The following is a 12,749-nucleotide window of genomic DNA, read 5'->3' as shown; positions in this document are numbered from 1 at the left end:
GGTTGATTTTGATGCTAGCCTAGTATTATAACTGTGTTTAGATGATATACTTAAGAAGAAATTGTCGAAGGCTTTAGGTAGTAAGTTATGATGATACTGAAACATAAAAAGGGCAGTATGAATACTAACCAGATCCATGAATTTAATCAGGCCTAGTTGTGAAAATAGAGGGCTGGAGTGTGCATCTCGTTTGGAAAATGTAATTATTCGTACTGCCTTTTTTTTGCAGAATTACAATAGGTTTAAGAGTTGTAGTATAGGTGTTACCCCAAACAATTAAGCCATAGGTAAGAAAGGGATACACTAGTGAATAATATAACTGAGTAAGGATGTCATTAGTAACGAAATGTCTTAGTTTAGATAGAATGCCAATACCTCTTGAAATTTTTTTGCTCACTTCATGTGCATGTTTTTTCCAATTTAAATGACAATCAATAATAAGACCTAAGTATTTGACATAGGTCATTTGTTCCACAGGCCTACCTGAGATTTTCAAACTAACTGGTTGAGGTTTTCTTTGTGGAGGGTGAAACATTACGAAATTAGTTTTGTCAATATTTAAAGATAACCTATTTGATTGTAGCCATTGATTAACTTTATCTAATTCTTCATTCATTTTTAACTCAAGGTTTTTTAAGTTCTGATCTTGCAAGAAAATGTTGGTATCATCTGCAAATAGATGGAAATCTAGTAGATTGGAACATTTATGCAGATCATTCACATACAACAAGAATAACAAAGGCCCCAATACTGAGCCCTGTGGTACACCACATAGAATTTGCTGCGGGCCTGACTCTATTTGACCTAGTGAGACATACTGACTCCTATTCGATAAATAGGAAGAGAACCATTCATGTGCAATACCCCTAATACCATAGTATTCCAGTTTATCAAGTAAAATATGATGGTCCACAGTGTCAAAGGCCTTACACAAGTCTATGAATACACCACATGAATAGTTCTTGTTGTCTATAGCTTTGAGGAATATGAATCGGAATCCTAAAACCCTGAATGACCTTTTGTGTACGCCTTTTTCAAGATAAATACATGGAAATATAGTATATTTTTGGGAAATTGGAAGTTTGTTACGAGTTGCCAATTACGTTGCGAGTTAGCAAATCAAATTGTCAATTTCGATACAAACTTCCCAACTTCGGCCCGACTGAACTTCGCTATTTAGCTAGTAGGAAGAAACAAAACATGTTGTTTCAAAGTCATGGCGATATCTGAACTTAATGATTTTAAAGGAAACAAGTTGCGGCGGGAATATTCCAGCGATTCTTGTGGCTCAAGTTGCAAAATACTTTAATATTTGAAAAATAGTCGACGTCAATAAAAACCTTACATTGTTTTTAACTTGTGCAGATTAAAACCTTCTGTAGTTATGTTATCAAAAAGGGCTTTGATACGCTTAACCAATGGGAAAAAGCCATAAAAATAAAAATATAAAAGGTTCAAAAACTTTAAACTAATGTTCAGCTTTGTTCAGCGAGCCATAAACATGTTGGCGTGACAAATTAGTCTTTCCTGTTGCCTCGCTTCGGCTTCGATTAAAATCAACTTTACGTAAAGATGGGTAAACCATGCATCCAGTTTCATCCGGCTTACAAATGCAAAAGACTTGAAAATTAAGATTATACCTCGCACAAAGCGTAAAAAATATATTTTTGTATAAAAAAGGAAAATTTGACCAAAGTTATGCCTGCACAAAATTTATTTATCGGCAAATTATTGCGTGATCACTGGTGCGAAACGTTGTCTGACACTTCAACTTAATTATTGCTTCCATCACCAAGCGACGAATATCGACAGCGTTTGATACCCATTTTCGAAAGGATGTGTTCATGCTTAGATGCAATAGACAGTATATGAATGTAATGCTTCTACTCACTATCAGCATAGTTATGCTATCAGTCAGAACATTGATCATTGTGGGTTTTAGTCAAACAAATATTTGTGCAACTTGAGCCGCAAGAATCGCTGGAATATTCCCGCCGCAACTTGTTTCCTTTAAAATTAATGAGTTCAGATATCGCCATGACTTTGAAACAACATGTTTTGTTTCTCTTCAACTAGTAAAATTGCGAAGTTTAGTAAGGCCGAAGTTGGGAACTTTGTATCGAAATTGACAATTTGATTCGCTAACTCGCAACATAATTGGCAACTCATAACAAACTTCCAAATTCCCAAAAATATAACATATTTCCACGTTTTTATCTTAAAAAAGGCGTACACAAAAAGGTCATTCCGGGTTTTAGGATTCCAGGCTTTCTTATCCGGATTTCCGGCATTCTGGTTTTCCGGGTTTCTGGCATTCCGGGTTTTAGGACAACCCTCAGAAGTGTAACAAATGATGGGGCTTATTCGATTCGTTGCGGACAAAGGATGCACAAAAGAACACCCTAAATCTAAAAAATCAGACTTTGTTACTGAATACGGCTGCAGTCTGTTTGTTCAAAAATATTGAAAATAAATCCGTGAAATAAATTTTTTCCTTCCAGATTTGAGTCTCCATGATTGCTCTTAGTGAGTGTTTTAACATTTTTTGTGGAACCTACACTGTATTACAAGAGTTCTACCATGAACCATTAACTTTACATTTACATGTAGCTCCTGGATCTTATGTTATTTTTTCAAGTTTATTCAAGGGGGAGCTGCTAAATAGAGAGGGGGACCTGTTTCAAACCATATATAAGAATGAGATTACCGTAAAAACTCGTGTATAAGCCGCACTTTTTTGCCGAAATTTTGGGCTCAAAATCGTGGGTGCGGCTTATCTACGAGACCATTGCATGCAATTTTACAGGGCATCTGACAGGATGCGGTGGTGCGGCCGTGCGGCCGTGCGGGTCCACATAAATCTGCATAAATCGCTCACATTGCGCACTCCGCATCTTCTGCGCATTTTTGCGCATAAAACTGAAAAATTGCTCCATATAAGCGACAAAGCAGCTCTTTACTATCCTCACAAACAAAAATAACAAGGAGACTGATCGTTTTGAAAAAGTTTTTCCTCTCAAAACAGCGACGAAAACCACGCTTTTCGTCCGTGAATAATTTTAAATCCCCAGGCGTTCCACGTGTCTCTTGCCGATGGGCCTGGATATTAGTGCCTGGCTACTAAGCTACGAACGCTTTCACGAACACAGCGCAAAATCAGGTGCAAAATTTGATGTAAAAACTGCGATGAACGAAGAAATATCTGTCAACGAATGGCAGAAAAAGATAAAAAAATGTTAAAGTTGGCAGAAATGATGTTTATTCTATAAAGTTCTAATATTCTGGGTAAGACTGAAGTGTTTTCCGTTTATGTGTTTATAGTACATCCTGCACATCGATCGGAAAGGCTCAAGGAATCAACTTTAGCTTTTATTGATTGTTGAAATTTCCTCATAATCCAGCATTTTTTCACAATCAACTGGACATTTTTCCGCCAGGTTTTATTTTTTTCTCAAAATCATGCTTGAAATTTGGGGGTGCGGCTTATCTACGAGTGCGGCTTATACACGAGTTTTTACGGTATATGCAGAAATAAGCAGTATATTTCTAATGTTTTTTTGTGGGGGGCTTTATTGAGGTGGGGGGACCTGTTTCAAAGCATATATAAGTTAAGGTGCATATAAAAGCATTAACCAGTATATTTCTAATTGTTTTGTGGGGGGAGCTTAATAGAGATTAGGGAGCGAGTCCTGTTTCAAAGCGTATATAAGTTAGGGTGCATATAAAGGCAATAAGCGGTATATTTCTAATCTCTTTTGTGGGGGGGGGGGGGGGGCCTTATAGAGGTGGGGGGGGAGCAGGACCTGTTTCAAAGCATATTTAAGTTAGGGTGCATATAAAAGCAATAAGCAGTATATTTCTAATGTTTTTGTGGAGGGGGCTTAATAGAGATGGGGGGGTGCGAGTCCTGTTTCAAAGCGTATATAACTTAGGGTGCATATAAAAGCGATAACCAGTATATTTCTTATGTCTTTTGTTGGGGGGGGGGCTTTATAGAGATTGGGGGGTGGTGAGACCTGTTTGAAAGCATATATAAGTTAGGGTGATAAGCAGTACATTTCTAATGTTTTTTTTTTGTGGAGAGTAGGGGAGGGGGACCTGTTTCAAAGCAGTTATAATAAAGGGAACATGTAAAAGCAATAAGTGGTACATTTCTAATGTTTTTGTGGGGGAAGAGGGCTTATTAGAAAAGAGGGTAGGGGGAACTATTTCAAACCATCTAAAAGAAAGGTTTTTGAGGGGGGAGGAGGTTTAATAGAGATGGGGGAGGGGGACCTGTTTCAAAGCATATATATATGTTAGGGTGATATAGTAAAAAGTAAATGTGGTGCTAAGGTAAAATATCATTGTTGTTTTTTTTCTGTCCGTATGCTTTTTGTGATGTACCTTCTATTGGTGGGTGGCAGATGACGTAATAGAGATGGGGGCTTCCAGAGGGGGGGGAAAGGGGGTGCTTGTTTAAGGAGGAAATTAAAAGAGAACATAAACAGAGTTTTCTCTGATACATTTTGGTTGCCCAGCACTGTACATGCCACAGGAAATTTAATTAATTTTATAATTTTAAAATTAATTTTTTTGTCCTCAATTAGCCTTACAGCTATATACTATGGCATTTAAATAAAGTTAATTCATTTATTTATTCATTCATTAAATGCTTAAGAATATTAATGAAAACCCGAGCTTGTCGTTCTTGTTAAAATCGCAAAGAGCTGGCAGTTTCTTTATAAGCTAACGAAGGAAACTTTAACGAAAGACATTTTTGTAATACAGCGTCTCTGTGCCAGGGCTCCTCACCCCCTGGTATTTCCATGGATACAGGCTTCACAGGGTTTTTAGTGTGTTAGGAGCGGGGCAGTTGTGAGACTCTTAACATTGCAGTGCTAGCTACTGACTACTAACCCTTATTCCATAACCATTCCTCAGAAATACCCACAAATCTTGACAACAAGTGTCACTGAACTACCAATAAGATGCCTCGTAAGGATGTCTACTGTAACGCATCTGCTACCGATGAAGGAAATCCTATTCAACATGAAGTGGAAGGAGAAATGGCAGTTTACAAGCACCGTGAAAAACCACACAGTGGAATGACGCTGTATACATGTAAATATTGTAAGAAGTGCTTTAGTCGATCATCAAGTTGCAAGGTGCATGAAAGAACACATACAGGAGTGAAGCCATATGAGTGTAAGCATTGCAAAAAATGCTTTAGCCAATTAGCACATTGCATGATACATGAACGAATACACACTGGAATGAAGCCATACGTGTGTAAGTATTGCAACAAATGCTTTCATCACTCATCAAACTGCAAGGAACATGAACGAACACATACAGGAGAGAAGGCATATACTTGCAAGCATTGTCAGAAGTGCTTTAGCAGCTCATCACAATGCAAGAAGCATGAACGAACACATACAGGAGAAAAGCCGTATACATGCAAGCATTGCAAAAAGTGCTTTAGCTGTTCATCATCCTGTAAAAGACATGAAAGAATGCATACAGGAGAGAAGCCGTATACATGCAAGTATTGCAAGAAGAGCTTTAGCAAGTCATGGAGCTGCAAGACACATGAACAAACACATACAGGAGTAAAGCCGTACTCGTGCAAGTACTGCAGCAAAAGCTTTAGCCAGTCATCAGGGTGTAAGACGCATGAACGAAGGCATACAGGAGTAAAGCCATATACATGCAAGCATTGTAATAAGTGCTTTAGTGATTTATCAAATTGCAAGAGTCATGAACGAAAACATTCAGGATTAAAGCCGTACTCATGCAAGCATTGTAATAAGTGCTTTAAACATTCATCAAATTGCAAGACTCATGAAAAGTTACACGGGAGAGAAAAGGCCTTAAAACGGAAGCAGTATGGTAAGTGCCTCAAAAAAGAAAGACACCTTCAGGAAACAACTGCAACACACTGTGGCAGAAAGTCCCGCACGTTGTCATCATTGACTGAAGAAAATTCAAGCCAAGTTGAAAGCCTCACCTGTTGGATTTGTCAGGAGGAATTTAGCAGTAAGACATGTCTCATCCAACATTACGATGATCATATGAAAAAAAGCAATGCTTACGTAAATGCTATACTAAGCTACAAAGGTTATACTTGCTTTTCTTGTGATTGTCTACATTGTTTTTTGCCTTGATCAAGTGCCTAAGTCTTTGAATGGACAAAAGTAAACAAGCATATAGGTGCCTTAATATTGGATTTTGTGCCCTTCAGAGGCAGAAGGTAGGCCTCAGATAACATTAGTCTTCTAAGGTTTCCTCACGAGTTAATTTTCACCTACTCTCACTTGTTACGTTAAAGATATCTGCGGTTCATTTTACAACTTTCATAAACACTAGACAGTATGATAAACGGCTTGCTGCTTTACGGTATGAAATTATGTATTTTTACGCTTCATTTTTCTTCATGTAATTACGTGTACAGACTACTGATTTCTAGATTGCACCCTAAATTCGACGTTATTAAATATTTTGGCCGCAAAAGTTAGTTCAAATTTACTAGAATCTCAATCAGTTGTATTCTCTCTCTCTTGCGATTGGGGTGCGTATATTCAGAAAGATTAATCTTTTATTGTAGACTGGCGGACGAAACAAATCAGTCACGTGCCCTCTTCACATTATTTCTGTTGTGATCTTTGTCCTTTTCTCTCGTATGTAGCGGCTTGTCAGTGACAAGTTTGTAAAAATGAGATTAACGTCTGATCTTTTTGGTTATACCTCGTATTATTTCTTTCGCATTACATGTAGGCTCAATGAGTATAAGTCACATTCGGCTCGCAGTGGCATTGAAACCGGAGAGAACATTTTAAAGTTCTTTTTGCTCTGTGATGTGTAAATGTGCTGCAAATATTACATATTAGATAGGTTTTGTGTACAATTAAATTGTCATACGTTCGTGTAGCAAGAGAAAATTAATTCAGGTTTATATCGTTAAAATAAAGCTGCCTTTTGTATCCAAAAAAAATATTTATAAGGAAGTAGGATTATTTTGTTTAGACAGCGAAGCTCGCATTAGTATGTCTCGCAATCTTTAAGTTTCTACATTCTCTCATTGTTTAAAATATAAGTGGAGGTATCTAGCCATCTCTTCAATTTGCGTGACTGAAATGCGGAAACACAATATAATTTTCCTGACTGAAACATGTTACAACAAACTGTCCGACGTGCCAGTTTCTCTGTCGAAACAAACCGCTCTACTTCTTTGATAATACTTCTTTTGATATGAAAGGCAGCTTTAATTTTTATTACTCAAAAACATATACAATTTAACTAACACCTGAAACAGTTCTTGCCCACCAAATCTTTCTACAAAAATTTAGAATAGTTGCGAGACAAGGTCTACACGACTTCTTGAATTCTCTGTTTATACCTAATTTGTTTCAGTGGGACTGAAAACCGAAGAGCCTCTTAAAACAAAATCTGTTTTTTTAAGTTCTTATAAATCACAAGGTGGTTCTGTTGATAAACAAAATGCAAAATGAGCAAAGAACGGCTAAAATTGAGCTTATGCTGACGAGCAAGTATTACAGCCGCTTTCAGTGTTTGGTGCATAGTCGCATAGCGGTTTGTTAAAACAACTACGGATTGAAATCCGCCAATCACAGCCCACCAGCATGACCTTATGACCTTGTAGCTAGTCACCAACAAGGGTATCCATCGGTTTTGATTGGCTCATTTCAAACAGCACGTCGAAAAATTCTGTCGAAAGATGATGTGGAAAGATGGACGTAGAAAGATTGTAGCTTTGCACGTAACATTGAAAGCGGGTGTAACTTATTCGATTACAGAGAAGTAGACAACAACATCTTACCGCTAAACAATATGTAAAAGTTAAATTTCACCTCTCGCCTGACCTTAACTGAAATTCTTCTCTTATACTTTTGAACTTATTAGGATCAAGATTTGTGGTGAATTTGTGAAGGAAGTGCTTTTATTCGACTTTCTGAATCAGTGAATTTTTTTGAAAAAAAAAAATAAAAAATTGACCCCGACCCCGAGTCGGCGTTTTACCGACACCCTTTTTGTCACGCATATGTACGGTTCTATTTAATAAATTCATCTTTTATCAGTAATCTGGTTTTTTTTTTTTTTTTCAATTACATAGTTGTGATTTAACGAATGATTTAACAAATACAGTCGAAGCTCTCGTAAGCCGACACCCTCGGGACGCGAAAAAAGTGTCCGCAACTGGAGCTGGCCGCTTACCAGAATGGTTCTCGTAAGCGGCCACTAGAGGCGCAGGGGATAGATGGCCACTTACGGGAGCTTGCTCAGCTAACATAATTCTAATATGCGTGTAAGGGGTGTTTCGAAATGTAACCGGACGTGAATGACGACAAAACAAACACTGAAATATGGTACGTAAAACCATTTTGACGAACGGCAATGTGAAGTTGATAATAAAAACAAGATACAGAGGTTGTTAATAGGATTTTTCTTAGGGGTGTCCGCTTACGGGAGCTTAAAAACAAAGAAGAAGAAGTCTAAGTTGTAATCTTTGAAAGTGTCCGCGGCCGCTTACAGGAATGTCCGCTTACGAGAATGTAAAAATACAAAGTTTGTATGGGAGTTAAAACGGGGTTTCAAACAAGGCGGTCGTAAGTAGAGCTGTCCGCTTACGAGAGTGTCCGTTAAGAGAGCTTCGACTGTATGTTGATTCGCTGCGCGTGGATTGTTTTATAGTTTGAAGGAAAATTTGGGTCTCGGCTTATAGCCGAGTGTTTTGGGTTCACTTTTTGTCGGAGTCTAACTGGTTCTAAAAACCAAACGTTTAGAGTCTCGGCTTATAGCCGAATAAATAAGTTATTTCAAGAAAACTGACATTAATACAATATTTCGGCTGGTAATTAAGCATGTTAATATTATTCAATTTAACTACAAATGTAGGTTATCAGAGTACAGGTCTAATTCTCTAGAGGCCGTAAAACACTTGCACGTATCGCGTGCCTATGTTTACAGGAATCGAGGGAAGGGGGGAAGAAGTGAAGGAGGGAAGGAGTGAATTCACTTTGCCCACTAAAACTCTTTTCCGAGTTAAAAACGAAATAAATTATCTAAAGCTGGATTCTGCCAAAAAAATATATATTTAATCACTTGTGTACAGCATCCTCCCCTCGTCAAAATCGACCGGAGACTGGCTAGCCTCCCACACAGTCGTCTTTATGGAGGATTGTGTTTCACTCCTCCCGGCCATCGTTCCTAATGATTCCTAAAAACGACTGCGCGTAAGACTAGAGCCTAGCCTATTCCAACAGGCTAGTGATATCTCGTAGTTTCGCCCAACCCCAAAATTCCGAAGCTAGTATTGGGCCAAAATAAATTTATAACATCCGTCCCTAGCAGTTTGATCAGCCCTGCATTTAAAGTTTGTTTATTAAGTCTACTGCTGATCCTAATCTACACCAAGATCCGGCTTCAATCTGCTCCTGTTTGTCAGAGTGGTCCTTGCATAGTAACAGAAGTCACTGTTATTATAGAAAACCCTGGTAACACGCGGGTGGCCAGAACAAGCTTTTGTGCACTGATTCGCAGACGGACTATACCGGGTTTCGTTCGTCTGCAACGCAGGCTACAGAGTACTCTACGCGATGAGTTTCAAAATCGACCCGAGATTGGCCCGTATCAAAAAGCTAGGGATATCGTATCCCGCTTAACCCCAGAATTCCGAAAGAAGTTTTGAAACCCGAAAAATGAGACACCTGAACAGTCCGGAAAATCCTTGAAAGAAATAATTGTTCACTCCACAGGAGCACCCAACGAGAAAATTCAGTCAAAAGTCTTGGAATGCCGTTGTATGTTTGTGTTAACTAACACAGATAAATCTTTCCGTATTTTCTAGCTGAATATTTAAGTGGCAGAAATTTTTTGTGGAAAAAAAGCTAGTTTCCCGAATTTGCGAGCTGTTGTTACCTTTCCAAAAAATGCAGCTTGCTCTTTTCCATAAACAAAACAACATTTCAGTTTACCTCTCCAAAACCAACCATTTTTTTAATTTCCCATGTCACAAACGTTCGAGCTGACATTTCACTAAAGAAAATCTGAGGGAATAACAGGCCTTCCGAACAGATATCCACCGAAATGATCCGCTGGGTGCCTCTGACTCTTTGGGTGTTCCGGCGTCCCGCGCTCCAACATTCCAACGTTCCACCGTTCCTGGCCAGCGTTACTGTGGTTACCGGACTGCGGAGAATGGGCTCTAGTGTAAACACAGTTATGGCGGCGTACATGTGATTAATTGTCGAAGACATTTTCACTGTTTTATAAAGGTAAGAGAGTTTATTTCAATGCCTTTTTCCCTTGTTAAGCTGTAGAATGCAGGATTACCTATACGCGTCTCACTTTATACGAAAACAGGGCTTAGCTTGAAATAACCACCGGTCAGTCGCCAGTCAGCAGGAGTGACTGTTTACATAGTCGAACACGTTGTCGCTGTTTTATAAAGGTAAGAGAGTCTGTTAGAACGCATTCTTTATATCTAGCTCAGCTTTAGAATACAGGGAGACCGATGTTCTTTCCACTAAATAAGAATACAGGGCTTGAAATAACTGCAAATCAGTCGCCAGTGAAGAAGATGACCAGCCAAAAAAAAGTAATAAAAGAGGGGCGGTAAGGGGGGGTCATGCGCACAGTTCACGACAGTGCCGTAGCAAGGGGAGGGGCCGGGGGGGCCCGTGCCCCCCCAGTTTTTTCCCCCAAAAATAAAAACAGACCTGTATAAAATGTTGAAAATACAATTTTATCTCCTCAGAGGTTTGAAACAATAACATTTGTACTTCTTTTCATTTTTTAACGTACGTAGGGTGATGCACAACAAGCCAAAAACTAAAACAAACCAGAAATCGTGACAACAATGTGAAAAAATGTCTCAAATGTCTCAAAAATGTCTCAAAAATGTCAAAATGTCTCAAAAATGTTTCAAATTCGCGATATGCGTAAATCACAAATGGCTCTTGGAGAACACTGGAAATAGCATTTCCAAGCCTCTAGATTCCAAAATTTTCTAGTGGGCATGCCCCCAGACCCCCCTAGCGGCTCGCGCCTACGGCGCTCGCGTGCCCCCCCACTTATTTTACCCTTGCTACGGCACTGCACGACTATTAAAAATGGTAAATCACGTTTCACGGAAAATAACATAGACAAGCTGATAGACGAGGAAGTCTTGTGCATTTAAGCCTCCATATCGAATTGTTTTTGGTCTTGCAAGGACGATTTTGCAAAAATGACTGACTACCTGTTTTTAAATATTTAGCCATCACGCAAATTGTGTCCAAATTAAGTAATTTTCCTTGCACAGCAGGTTGGTTTTTGCTGAATTCTAGTCAAATATTATGATTACACAACCATATTTTTTGCTTTCACGTGTCACAACAAGTATGTCATTCACAGTTCACGGACAATATTACCGTATTTATTCGGCTATAAGCCGAGCGATTTTTTCACCAAATCTTACAGAAAACTGGTCAAAACCCAACCAAATTGGGGGTTCGGCTTATAGCCGAGTATTTCCGCCGAAAAAAAATTCCATGGTACTAGAAAAGAGTTTAATTTGAATAAATTATTCATCTATAAGCCGAGCGATCATCGATAAAGAAAATTAACAAGCATTTGTAATTAATTCTGACCAATCAGAAGCGGCTGTTCTCACGCGTTTGGCAAACATTGTAACACGATCTATCAGAAAGCGGCTGGCTGGATGTAAATATTTTTGTTCAAAACTACAAACTTTTAATACCACGACTTCTCTGCTAAAAGAAACCACTTCAGAGCTTGATTGGATTCAGAATATTCGACAAATACCGGCAACAGCACGGCGTTTCGTGTTGACAACATCTAAAGTTCATCCGCTTGATCTGCTCGCTGGCGACTTGCGAAATATTTTGCAACGAACTGAACAGTATTCATCCCGTATTCTCTGTCGATTTCGCAGTTGTTTTGAACGGTCTCTACCACAGCAACAACTTTCATCGGAAGGTTTAGTTGTTTGAAAACTAGTAGCTTTTGGTATGATGATCGATAACCACTTAATTCTTCAGAAGAATGCGTGATTGTTTGAGATGGGATTCTAAACTCAGGTGAATTGTTTGTCACACGTATGTACGGTTCTAAATAAATTCACCTTTTATGAGTAATTTCTTTTGTTGTTTTTTCAATTGCATACATGTAGTTGTGATTTAACAAATATGTTGATTTGCTGCACGTGGATTGTTTTGTAGTTTGAAGGAAAAACTGGGTCTCGGCTTATAGCCGAGTGTTTTGGGTTTATTTTTTGTCAGACTCGAACTGGTTCTGAAAACTGAAAGTTTAGGGTCTCGGCTTATAGCCGAGGTCGGCTTATAGCCGAATAAATACGGTATTTTATAATAACGGATCACGGAAAATAAAAACGTACAATCACGTTTCACGAGAAACCCCCTTACGTCCCCTCATAAAACAAGAAGCAACTTGGAGTTCTGGCCGGTAAAATATAATCAAAAATAATTAGATTACGAGCTCTAGATTTCTATGAGTTGATAGTTGTTGAGGCTGCAGGCTTAATCAACGATCATCTCATAGTTATCGACAGCGAATAATCAAATAGACCCTTCCACGGTTTCTGACGCCATCTTGGTTGGGGGGCAAACACGGCAAAATTTACAGTAAATGTATGGGAAAAATCGGGAGTTTGACGCTCGATAATTCGAGGACCGTTGACATTCTGAAACTTTTTTGAATATCAAACTAAAGATAGTAGGTAAAAGAGT

The 12,749-nt window shown here is 38.6% G+C and overlaps 2 protein-coding genes across 3 annotated transcripts in view; both read left to right on the top strand.

Moving 5' to 3' along the window:
• LOC144655394 (uncharacterized) overlaps window positions 1–12,749 on the top strand; it is a 147,797-nt gene that overhangs the window by 113,670 nt on the left and 21,378 nt on the right. The gene's annotated exons all lie outside the window — the stretch shown is intronic.
• LOC144655424 (uncharacterized) overlaps window positions 1–12,749 on the top strand; it is a 223,723-nt gene that overhangs the window by 201,972 nt on the left and 9,002 nt on the right. The window contains exon 4 of the mRNA XM_078515683.1: window positions 4,924–5,823. Coding sequence (XP_078371809.1) covers window positions 4,971–5,823 — 853 coding nt within the window. The 5' untranslated portion in view covers window positions 4,924–4,970. The remainder of the gene's footprint in view (window positions 1–4,923; window positions 5,824–12,749) is intronic.

This window comes from Oculina patagonica, chromosome 5, assembly GCF_052425735.1.
Source record: "Oculina patagonica isolate OP01 chromosome 5, crgOcupat, whole genome shotgun sequence".
NCBI classification, from domain to species: domain Eukaryota; kingdom Metazoa; phylum Cnidaria; class Anthozoa; order Scleractinia; family Oculinidae; genus Oculina; species Oculina patagonica.
This window is presented reverse-complemented; position numbering and strand designations above follow the sequence as displayed.